Consider the following 11,311-nt stretch of genomic DNA (forward strand, 5'->3'; position numbering starts at 1 on the left):
CATGTACTTTGTATACGCTCGAGTTATTCTTGATCTTTGATTTGAAATGTACTTTTTTATTTTCCCAACGTCTGAGAATATGAAACGCACTCGTTCCGAATGGAGGCCAGGCCTCCTTGAAAACACCCGGCCGGGGCCCGCTACGCTATTTCAATCAAAAAAAAAATTCCAGGATGTCAAAAGTTGTGCGGTGATGATTGCATAATTTTTGGGGGGGGGAACAAATTCACATTTTTGGGTCGCAAAACTAACCGAGTGCCCTTTTGTGACGCGGAGCGAGTCGAGGAGCCCGATTTTTGCAAAAGTAGGACTTTGTGGCCATTTTTGGGCATCACTCCCGCAGCCTGTTGTTCAATATGCAGCAAAAAAGGAAACGCGGCCGACTTTTCGGGCGGCCTTTGTGGGGGCGGAGGAGGGCGCGGCTCAAACCAGAGGCTCGGGCGGCAGCGCGCGCTGGATCTGTTGCGGCTGCAGGGGGGGCGGCAGCTGCAGGGGCAGCAGGGCCTCCACCATGTCGCGGCAGGGGTGCGGCGGGGGCCCGCCGGCGCCGGCGCCGTCGTGGCGGACGGCGTCGCCGCCGTGGAAGAAGAAGTCGCTCTGCACGATGAAGGTCTCCACCACGGCCTGGTTGAGCTTGGTGCTGGACAGCGTGTCTTTGTTCTCAAAGTCGGGCCGCATCAGGGTGGGCCAGAAGCAGATGGACAAGTTGTCGGCCGTCATCAGCGTGCTCTTGCTGTGCTGGCTCACCCTGCCAACGAGCCGCCGTCAGCCGTCGGGGCGCTCGTCCCGCCCGCGCGTGCGTTTTGCGCCTTACCTGTTGAGGTGCGTGATGATGTACTTGAAGACGTGATAGTTGACGGAGGGAAACTTGTTGACGATTTCCTTCAGCACGTGCAGACGCTCGGCGTAGTCCGCCAGTCCTGCGGCCAAACACGCCAAAGTCACGTTAGCATTAGCACTCGTTGACCCCCCCCCCCCCCCCGCCCCCACCAAACAAAAAAATTAACGAGTTTCGCCAACCACGCCAAAACTCCCTGACAAAACTGTTCAAACACTTCAAATTCAAAAAACATTTGACGATAAAAAAAAAAAAAACCCAACAAGTCAAACTTGGGAGATGTCGGGTAAAAGTTTGGCTGCGTTCTTACTTGCGGCCTGGACGAGTTCGGGATGGAGCGCGTAGGGGATGAGCGGGTCGGGCAGGTCGGCAAAGAAAGCCTTGAGAGCGCCGGCCGCCGCGTTGATGGCCACGTCCAGCGCCAGCAGGTCCACGCTGGGGTCTGCGCACGCAAAGGCGCCGCGTCAACGCAAAGGACGCTTGGCGGGCCACACGCGTACGAGGACGGACTCCGAGAGCAGACGCTTGCGCGCCACCGGAGGTTTGGATAGGTCCAGAGCGGGGGTGGGGGGGGGGCGGATGCCGGGAAAGGGAGCGGGTGGAAGAGTGTCAAGGGAAGACGACTTTTCCGGGGAGTGAAAGGAGGCAAACGAGAAGACAAAAGGGAAGCAGAGCGCGCGCACGGCGGGACAGGCGCGAGCCCCCCCCCTCCAAAGGCGCATGCGCGTGTCACCTTGGTCAAACTGCTTCTGGATGTTGTCCTGGTCCGTCTTGTTGCCACTGACGCGGTACAGGCCTTCCGTGGTCAAACCTGCCGACACACGCGCGGCGGCAAACGTGAAGCGCGAGCCACGCACATCTCAGTGGCAAAAAGGGAAAAAGGTCCGGTGGCGGGGGGGGCTCACCTGTGCGCTCGATGTAGTCGACGCACTTCTCGATGAAGAGCGGGATGGGCCGCTCGGGGCAGACCAAGTTGTGCAGCGGCACGCCAAAGTAGTTGCTCTCCCACGTTCGCCGCGTGGGCGGGTACAGCGGCTTGGGCGCCTTCGACGATTTGGCCTGCACGCCAACGACAAGGAAAAAGCTGCTGTGAGTGACGGCGCCTCTCGGTGGCGCTCGGTGGCACTGCCAATCTGATGAAATGAACCACAAGTGACGACGCCGTCACGTTTGGGTGGCCTTCCTTGCAACAAGTGCCTGGAGCCTTTCAATGTATTGGGTTCGGGTCCGCTGACTAAGACCCCCCCCCCCCGCCTCAATCAAGTCCTGTGTTGTTTTGGCTCATTCATTGGCTTGTGGCTTCGATGCGGCTTCGCCTGATGAGCACAGACTTCACTCGGCTGCCAAGACTTATCGTGACCGACGGGAGCAAAGGAGGAAGGCGAAGGAGCGAAGGCAATGACGTCAAGCCCACTTGGAATGTGGGACCAAGAAAAAAAAAAGAAGAAGGGCGGCACGGGGGAGGAAACGTTTGGGAAGAGGCGCATCAAAGGAAAGCAAGAAAAGATTGAAGACACCGAGGAATGCTCAAAACGTTGGAGGAGGACGACGACGATGGCAGCGGAGAGAAAGAGCAAAGCAAACCGGGAGCGGATCCCCCCCCGCCAACTCTTTGCTAACGCCCACAACGCAAGACATCTTTGATGGCGGGCACCCCGACATTTTTCGGAGCGATTCTTCAATCAATGATTTGACCGACGAGTCCAATGATCATTACACGCATAAATTCCGCATTGGAGTTGAGATGAAAATCCGACTTATTGGAAGCCGCTTCACGCCGGTTCCAAACTCGGGCTGCAAATAGCAATTATTTCAATCGTCTCTTGATGATTTTTTCCCCCCCCAATTTTGGATATTCAAAAAAATAAATATATATATATATATATATATTTTAATTGACAGTTACCCGGCGACACGCCTTGCCCCAGCTTTTGTGTCCAAGTGTCCGTTGGAAATTGCAACTGCGGACGCCAAGCGTCCGTTAGCGCGCCACGACTGCGCTAGCATTGCGATTCGGAGAGCGGCGGAAGCGACCGCGGCAACGGCCGACGCGGCGCTAAAGCGGTCTCGCTTGACGCGAGCAGAGCGGGTTTCCCCGCAATGCTGCTCATTCACGGCGCGCCTCATCTCGCCGACCTTTGTCCTATTCGCCGATCCCGAGATCAGCAGCCGGAAAAGGCGAGCGACGGTACGCCGGGGACTCACCTTCTTGGGTTCCTTGGGCGTCTTGGGCGTCTTCTTCTTCTTCATCTTCTTGTCTTCCTGCTCGGGGTCGGAGGTGACGGCGGGGTTGTCGATGCCGCCCTTCCAAGGGTCGGCGGGGGACAGCAGGGGGTCCTCCTCGCCGCCCCGATGGGCCCGCCCCTTCTTCTTCTTCTGCAGGGCGGGGCCGCTCTCCTCGCCGTCGCTGTCCGAGTGGAAGCGCCTTTGGTAGGCCTTGGTCTTGCTGAAGAGGATTTTGGAGCGGTGCTTGTACTTGGTGGGCCTGGGCGCGGTCCGGGCCTTGCGCTCGTATCCGTTCTCGTCCTCCGCTCCCCCGCCCGGGCCCGACGAGTCGCGGAACTTGAGCGGGCGGTCGCGCGCGTCGTCCGGCTCGGCGTAAACGTCGTCGGGCCGGAAGGCCCCGCTCCTGAGCAAGGCGTCGGCGGGGTCGGCGTAGCCGTCCGAAGCCTCGGCGTCGTCGGCGTGCCCGCGCGGCGGCACCGGCCGCCGGTTGCCCCGCATTCCGGCCTCGATGGTTTTCAGCAGGTTGGGGTCCAGCTTTTTCACGCCGGGCCTGGGGAGCGCCGGCTTGGGCCGAACGGGCGGCGGCACTTTGTGGTTGCGCTCGTGGTCGGCGGCGGGCGCGCCGCCGTGGAGCGGGTACTCGTTGCCCTCGGGGTCCACGCGGTACTTGGCGCGCTCGCTGGGCGCGGGAAGGAGCCGAACGTCGTCGCCGATGGGGCTGTACGGCGGCGGCGCTTCGTTGTCGTCGTCCGACTCCGGGTAGTAGGCGTCGTAGGCCGGAGAGCGGGCGAGCGGGGAGCTGCGCGAAAGCTCCGGGCCGGCCCCCGCCCGCTCCCTGGACGCGCCGTCCGACCAGAAGGCGCTCTCCACGTCGGCCTTCTTCTCCAGCGCTTCGTTGAAGAAGGGCGTGAAGACCTCCGTCTGCCGGTGGTACTGCGACAGCGAGTAGAGCGCCGTGAATTTGGCGGCGATCTCGGTGGCGATGCGCTCGCCTTCCGTCATCAGCTCCTTGACGCCGTCGTCTTCAAAGAAGTCGGCCTGGCTGTCGGTGACGGCCACCATCTGCACGGGGATCACGTCCCGCACCTCGGCCAGGAAGGCGCGAAGCGTGGCCAGGGAGGCCTTGCGCTTGGCCGAGTAGACCAGGATGTAGCCGTGCACCAGCTCGTCCCTGCGCACGCCGATGGCCGAGTGGTAGGAGAGGACGCTGACCCGGATCCGCCGGCGGCCGGCTCCCACCATCTTGTCCAGGAGCAGCGCGTTGGGCCGGCCCGGCCCGTCGGCGCCGCAGCGGCGCGACTCCAGGAAGGGCGAGAGGATGAGCTCGGCGCCGAAGGGGTCCCAGCACACGGCGCACATGACCACGCGCAGGTCGGCCTCCGACGAGGCGTCCCTGACGAAGGGCGGCGGCGGCGGCGCGGCGGGAGCGTCCGAATTCTGCCGCGGCCCGTCCAGGACGGCCCGCAGGCCCTGCTTGACCTGCGCCTCGCTGAACTTGCGCGCAAAGGCGGCCGAGGGCGCGTCCACGTAGGTGCACTGCAGCTTGTTGGCCAGCCGCTGGCCCTGGTGCCGCAGGATGGGCACGTTCTTGCACACGCCGTCCCTCTGGTTGGCCAGGATGAGGACGAAGGGGAGGGGGGGGGCAAACGTCTCCCCCCGGCCCTGGGCCATCTCGGCCCGGATCCTGCCCACGCAGTCGCCCACGCAGTTGAGCGACTCGCTGGAGTCGAAGACGCAGAAGCAGCCGTGCGGCTTGAAGGTGGCCAGCCAGGTGTGGCTGAAGAGCAGCGTGGAGTTGACGTCCACGGCCAGAAGCTCCAGCTCGTAGATGCTGCCGTCCAGGGCGTACTCGTCGTCGGTGGACTGCGCCCGGATCTCGTTGGCCAGTTCCTGCGGGAGGCCCTCCCTCCCCAGGAGGCAGAGGTTGACCTTGTCCACGTCGGCGCCGCCGTAGCGCCGGAGCTCGGGCTCCCGCCGGAGCAGCCGGTCGGCCAGGACCTGCTCCACCTTCAGGTCCACGCAGTCCTGGCCGCTCAGGCAGGTCTCCTTGGTGGGATGGTAGACGAAGCCGATGTGCTTGAGGAGGAGGGACTCGCGGTCCGGCGCCAGTCTCTGCAGCGCCCGGTAGCGGGGCTCCTCGCTCAGCACGCCGTGGATTTCGCTCATCTTGTCGCAGCTGGGCGTGGCGTTCAGGTCCAAGTCGTAGAAGAGCTCGGCGTGCTCGAAGAGCATTTCCTGGAAGTCCTCCTTGGCCCGCTCCACCATCTCCCGCTGGTGCCGCGCGTACACGTCCCGCCGGTCCGCCTCGCCCGGGACGCCGTGGGCCTCGTCCTCGGGCAGCAGGCAGGCCACCTCCTCCCAAGGCTGCCCGGCGCCGATGAAGTGAAGGCGCTCCAGCGTTTTCTTGAAGCGCTCCTTGGCGTCCAGCCGCCGCTTCTCCGACTGCAGGTGCCGCACGTGGTCGCGGAAAACGCGCTCGCCGTCGGCCGTGGCCAGCAGGTCAAAGGGGATGCGGCGGTCGCTGCCGTCGGCGTGCTCCGAGGCGTCCCAGGGCGTCCGCTCCAGCACCACGAACCAGCAGTGGAAATCGGGGCGCCGGCGGATCAGGCTCTGCGCCTCGGCCCAGGTCAGGTGCTCCACCTCGTCCAAGCGGCTCAGGAGGTTGTTGAGGGTCTTGGGCAGGGTGGCCAGGTACTCCTCCCGCCTCCTGGCCACGTGCTCCTGCTTGAGCTGCGCCATGTGCTTGGTCAGCATGCCGCGGGCCTTCCTGGAGCCCTCCAGGGCCACAAAGTCCTCGTAGTCGGGGTTGCCCCTCATGCCGGCCAGCGCCCCTTTGCAGGTGGCGCGGTGGTCTCTCACCAGCTGCGCCGTGAGCTTCTCGAAGCGCTCCGTCGCCGAGGCCACCAGCTGCCTCTGGACTTTGCAGGCCTCGGCGTAGGGGAGCATCTTGGGCTTGGCCCGGCTTTTGTCCAGCTGCTGCAGGAGGGCGTTGAAGCAGAGCTCCACGTTGACGTTGGCGCGCGCCGAGGTCTCGGCCAGGACCAGGTTCTTCTTGCCGGCCACGAAGGCGTGCAGGTCCCTCAGGTGCTGCTCCACCGGGTCGTCGCACTTGGTGGCGGCGACCACCACGGGCTTCTTGGACTTGGCGATTTGCGAGTAGAGCCCGTTGACGAACTTCATCTGGTCGTCAAACTTGCGGTTGCAGCCCTTGCCGACGTCCACGCACAGCACGAAGGCGTCCACGTTCAGCTTGCCGTCGGGCATCTGCTTCTGCTCAAAGTCCTGCTCCAGGCCCAGCTGGTCGGTGCAGATGTACATGAGCTTCTCGGCCGACTGCAGCTTGGCGCTGGCCGCCCGCTTGGCGTACTGCTGCATGTTGGTGCTGCGGTGCGCCTGGAAGGTCTGGTCGTCGATGAACTCCGTCTGCTCCACCACTTGCACTTTGCAGTCGGCTCCCTCGTCCCCTCGGTGGGGGACTTCGCCCCAGTACAGGAAGTGGTCGTTGTTGACCACGCGGCCCCCAAAGTCGATGGTGCTCAGCACCGACGTGTGCTCCGAGTAGTAGTCGTCGGCGTGCGGTCGCACGTAGCGGTTGCAAAGGCACGACTTGCCCACGCCGCAGTTGCCCTTGTCTTTCTCCGTCCCGGAGAGGCCCACCACGCTGACGGCGAACGTCGGCGGCCGCGCGTCCTTGTTCTTGGCCATGGTCTTAGATCCCGGCGCTCATCGCCCACTCGCTCGCTGCCGGGAGATCATTGCCGGCGCCCGCTCCCTCCTTCCTGTCCGATCTCGCGGGAGGCGGCCGACGATTCCCCCTCCTATCACCTGCCTGCAAGACAAAGCGCGCACCGTTACGCTCGCAAACAATTAGCCGCTTGCGCCGCTAGCCGGCAAGACCGGCGCCTTTTCCAGCCAATCGTGGCCCCTTCCTGTCCCCGGTGGGATGTTCCAAACGGCTGTTTGATGAGCTCATCAAACACCCATTTTTTTTTGGGGGGGGGCATCCGTCCCAGCTTTTTTGGAGCATGTTGAAGCCACAAAATCGGACGTTCCTGATGATTTGCTTTTGCTCAAAACAATCACGTTTGTCCGTTTGAACACCTTGTCTGTGTAAATCCATTAAAAAAAAAGCCCTCTTTTCAAATATTGATTTTTACATATCCGAAATTGCATTTAACCCTTTCAGCAAATGTCCTTGTAAGGAGGGGGGAGGGGAAAGAAGAGAATTGCATCAAGGCAAAGAGAGTGACTCGCACCGGGTCAAATTCCCCCGCCGCCGCGTCGAAAAAGAAGCGCTTTGGAGGCAGATAAAAATGGCAGGCAAATGCGGCCCTTGGACAATCGCCGACCTAGAAACCATTTTGCTCGGCTGCCAGCATCAAAGGCAGAAACAGGCGGACGGCTCCGCTTGCCGCAACGTAAAGCGCATCAAGCGCACGTTCTGGCAACAAATGGTCACACTCCCCAAAATGAGGCCCTTTGCATCCGTCGGGGTGCGGCGGGCGAGAGGCGCCCGTGTGTGCAAAATCGCCACTCGCAGGCGCAGGAAATGAGAGCTTTCCAAAGGGGGACCATGGGCACCTTCCAAAGCGCCCCCATTTCCGGCGAAGCTCTTGAAAGGGCAGAGGGCCAACAAGTTCCCGTCTTCTCAATCTTAGGGTGGGCTTCACTACGCGATATAGACATCATCGCAATATTTGATCATGTCCATTTCAAATATGAAGAATGAATAATATCAAAGAACTGAAGAACCAAAGCCGCACCCGTTTTTTGGGCTGAAGATACACAACAAGGTGCAGCAAAGGTGCCTGGCATTTGCATTTGAACCGTGTCGCCGGCAAACGGTCCGGCGGGTTTGCAAAAACAAACTCCCGGGCTTTCGCCTCGCCGACGACGCCGTTCATGGCGGCAGGTATTTGTTTCGTTCTTTCCACGGGCGTGTCGTTGACTTTGGCTCCAGCCAGCCAGCCGCATGCGCCAACACGTCGCTCATTCATTTCCCCGCCGAGCGGCTCCTCGGAGCGAACAAAAATGCCGACGACGAGAAAATGACGGCGCCTATGGTTTCTGGTCCGGTATGAGGCCGCGACATTCCTGTAGCGTGGCGACCGGCGGCGCATTCCCGACTCTGGGGATGCGCTTCGTTCGCGGACGTCATCCAAACTTCTTGGCCGCATCGGGCCCAAAGACGTGTCGGCGGCCTCACCCGCCCGCCATCCGGACTACTCTCTAAAATCCGGATCTGCACGGCGGTCAAAACCAAATTTGCAAGACTGTGCTGTCAAGAGGATGCGACGCCTCCAACGTCGTACGCGACACTTGACGTCCCCACCGGGCCCCCGCCCGCGGCTCGCAACTTCCAACTGTTGACCGAGGCCGGATACACGCTGTACACGGGGGACTATCGGGCCGCTTTTGTGCCCCGTCCCGACCGAGGACGCCAAACGGCCGACGATATCGTGTCTCATAAGATGAACCCGATGTCGGTGACTTGGACGCTTCGACGGCATTTGAGCGCCTGACGTGGACCGAATCGAGCTCGCCAAGGCACACGTTGGCTTTGTATCCGGGTTCTCCATATCGGAATTCACTCATTCCGATAAAATTCCGCAAGCTGCCCTCGGAAGGGACACTTTCATGCGGCCACGGGCAAACCGGCAGTGCCGGAGGGGGCAGTCGGTATTAAGACGAATCTTAATACACGTGTGGCCCCGCGCTGCAACCAGCAAGTCCTCTTTGTGGCCCTGCCTTTGCGGCTTGGATCTCCCGGTTCAAAGTGGAAGTGACCAAAGGTCCACTTTCCTGGAATGCAGCATTCCTTGCGGTTCCAGTTGCGGCGTCCGTCCACCTAACGAAGGGCAGTGGCTGCGAATAGCCCACAAAGCCAACGGTGGACGGGGGGGACTCTGTGCGAGGTCGCCGACGTGCAGAACAAAGTTTGCCGAGCGACTGCCACGATATTTTGGAATGCTGGTCGAGGTGTGCCAATGTGGGGAGTTGCTAAACTCGAGCAGCCGATAATGCGTCAAAGCCCCGCGGACGAGCTTCCACGTCCCGCTTCGCTTGGTTGCCAAAGGCAGGAAGAAGCAGAAAACGCCACCCAAACCCTTTCCCTCGCCAAGTTGGGAAAACAAACCAGGGGCAGGCGGGCTCCTTCCCAAGCGTTGGCGACCGGCTAACGTTAGCGAGGCGCGAGCTGCTAGCCTCGTTAGCTTAGCCGAAGCCCAGGCAGCGACGGCCAGCTCGTCGGGGCTCGTTTCGTCGCATTTCGGCGAGCCCGACGCGACCGCCGCCGCCGCCGCCGCGACGACCACGACCACCTCGGCGGCGACGCGCGGACGACGTCGAGCCGCTCCTCGCGAAGCCTCCTCTCGGTCATTTTCGGGAGGTTCGTCGGGGAGCTCGGAGCTTTCTGAGCATAATTCCAGCCCGGAGACGTTCCCGCGGTTCCGTACCCACCTAGCAGGAAGAACAACATGGTCGCTCCAGCGTCCTCCTCGTCGGGAGCGTCTCCGCCTTGAAAAGCACAAAAGACGAGAGTGGCAAAACTCCGCGAGGAAACGCGTCCACGGGCCACTCGATCCACGTCCGGCGCTGCCCACCCGGGGGCAATGACGTGTGTCGGGGGCAGCTCTCGCTCGCTTTCTCGCTCGACCGGCCCGGCTCTTGCTGTTGCTGCGACTGGCCTCGAAAGATAACACGGGGGACGTGCGAGACGTCAACGGGGCTCCCTCGACGCAGCAGTAATGGCGACTCTCTCTCTCTCTCTCTCTCTCTCTCTCTCTCTCTCTTTCTCTCCCTCCCCCTCCCTCCCTCTCTGTCCTTCACGTCCCCTCCCCTTTTCCTTTCTCTCGTTTCTCTTTCAATGTTTCTCATTCCCTGACTCTTTCCTTCTATCTTCTGAATCAGTCTTTCTCTCTCGCCCCTCTCCCTCCTCTCACTTTCTCATCCCCTCTCCTCTTACTTTCTGTCTATCATTCTTTTTTTCTCTCTCCCCTTCCCCCCCTGCCTTTGATTCTTTCTCACATTCTCCCTCTGTTCTCTCACGCTCCTTTTCTCATTTCCTCCTTTCCTTATCACCGTTTCTCTGCGACTCAGTCTTACGGCTCGCTGAGGGGCTCTTCAAAAACTTGGAAACACGCACTCGACAATCATCACCCATTTTTATCTCGAATCACATTTCCAATGGCTGCAGTGCAAAAAAATAAATAAAAATGGTCATGTTAAAATAGATGAAACTGTCATTTATGTTGCTTGTCGTCCTCCATGTTTGTTATTTTCTAAACCCTATGAAACAGGAGCCTCATGTAAGTTCCAGACTGGCATCAAATCTCCACTTTGAGGCGGTTTGAACATGTCGGGGGAAATGGACCAATGTAGAGGCCAAGTTTCATATTTGAAGCGAGTTGACACACTGTGGGAGTTGCTAGACCAGGGAAGGCCAACTTGCAGGCGGGCTGCACTTTGAGTGGCACTTCGATTACCCCCCCCCCCCCCCATGACCAGCTTGGCGGTGGGCGTGCTGCGCTTGATGTCAAGAACCTTCGCCATTGGCAAGATTGTTTGATGAAGCTCCCCGTGCAGCGAAATGATGCAAGCACAAACCAGCGGCCCTCGCTCACTTCCTGTCATGGAATTATGTTTGCCCCCCCCCCCTCCCTGCTGGAAATGTGTTAATGATGTCAAATGGGACTGGATTTCAAAGGGGGGAATTTTGCTCACCGGGGAATCGAAGAAGGAGACACTTGTTTGCGCACTCCCGCGCCTGCCAATCGTGATGAAAGGAACGAGAATTTGAAAAACAAAAACAAAGCGCGATGGAAAAACATCCTTTGTCTTTCTTTGGTTTGTGATTATTTACTTTATAATTAAATCCACAAATGAATTATGATTTCATTATTAACAACTAATTAAGATAAGAAAACCTTTATTAGTCTCGCGATGGAGAAATTCCCAATTCACAGCAGCAAAGTTATGAAAGGAAGAAGGAGAAGAAGAAAATCTAGGAGCTGCTGGAAAGGCAGCCACTCTGGCGGCGCCATTTTCAAGTCAAAAGAACACGACACATAGGACACAGACAGTCGTGCAATCGTCACCAATTTTCTGCAAATTCTACACACAGATAAAGTAAAAAGGAATGTTATTGTTTTGCGTCATAGCCCCCCCCCCCCCCACCGTGCCATGCCACGTTTGTTCTTTTTCAAAATACAAACGTGGCCAAAAAGTTTCTGTAGATGTCATGTTGTG

General features: G+C 59.8%; 1 protein-coding gene across 1 annotated transcript; it reads right to left on the reverse strand.

The window, feature by feature from the left end:
- Positions 1 to 276: 276 nt before the first annotated feature.
- arhgap5 (Rho GTPase activating protein 5) lies at positions 277 to 9,835 on the reverse strand. The gene is made up of 7 exons (XM_052086509.1): positions 9,524 to 9,835; positions 3,044 to 6,893; positions 1,744 to 1,897; positions 1,572 to 1,649; positions 1,149 to 1,280; positions 815 to 920; positions 277 to 748 (listed from the first exon to the last, which is right to left on the reverse strand). The coding sequence occupies exons 2-7, from the start codon at positions 6,767 to 6,769 to the stop codon at positions 424 to 426; spliced, it is 4,521 nt and encodes a 1,506-aa protein (XP_051942469.1). The 5' UTR covers positions 6,770 to 6,893; positions 9,524 to 9,835; the 3' UTR covers positions 277 to 423.
- Between the last annotated feature and the right edge of the window lie 1,476 nt (positions 9,836 to 11,311).

The sequence above is a fragment of the Hippocampus zosterae genome, chromosome 14 (genome assembly GCF_025434085.1).
Source record: "Hippocampus zosterae strain Florida chromosome 14, ASM2543408v3, whole genome shotgun sequence".
Taxonomy (NCBI): Eukaryota; Metazoa; Chordata; class Actinopteri; order Syngnathiformes; family Syngnathidae; genus Hippocampus; species Hippocampus zosterae.

Coding starts and splice junctions, on each gene's coding strand:
- arhgap5 (XM_052086509.1), bottom strand. CDS start 6,769: ATGGCCAAGAACAAGGACGCGCGGCCGCCGACGTTCGCCGTCAGCGTG. Junction 1,898..3,043: donor CGCCCAAGGAACCCAAGAAG/GTGAGTCCCCGG, acceptor GTTGGCGTGCAG/GCCAAATCGTCGAAGGCGCC. Junction 1,650..1,743: donor CGACTACATCGAGCGCACAG/GTGAGCCCCCCC, acceptor GTGTGTCGGCAG/GTTTGACCACGGAAGGCCTG.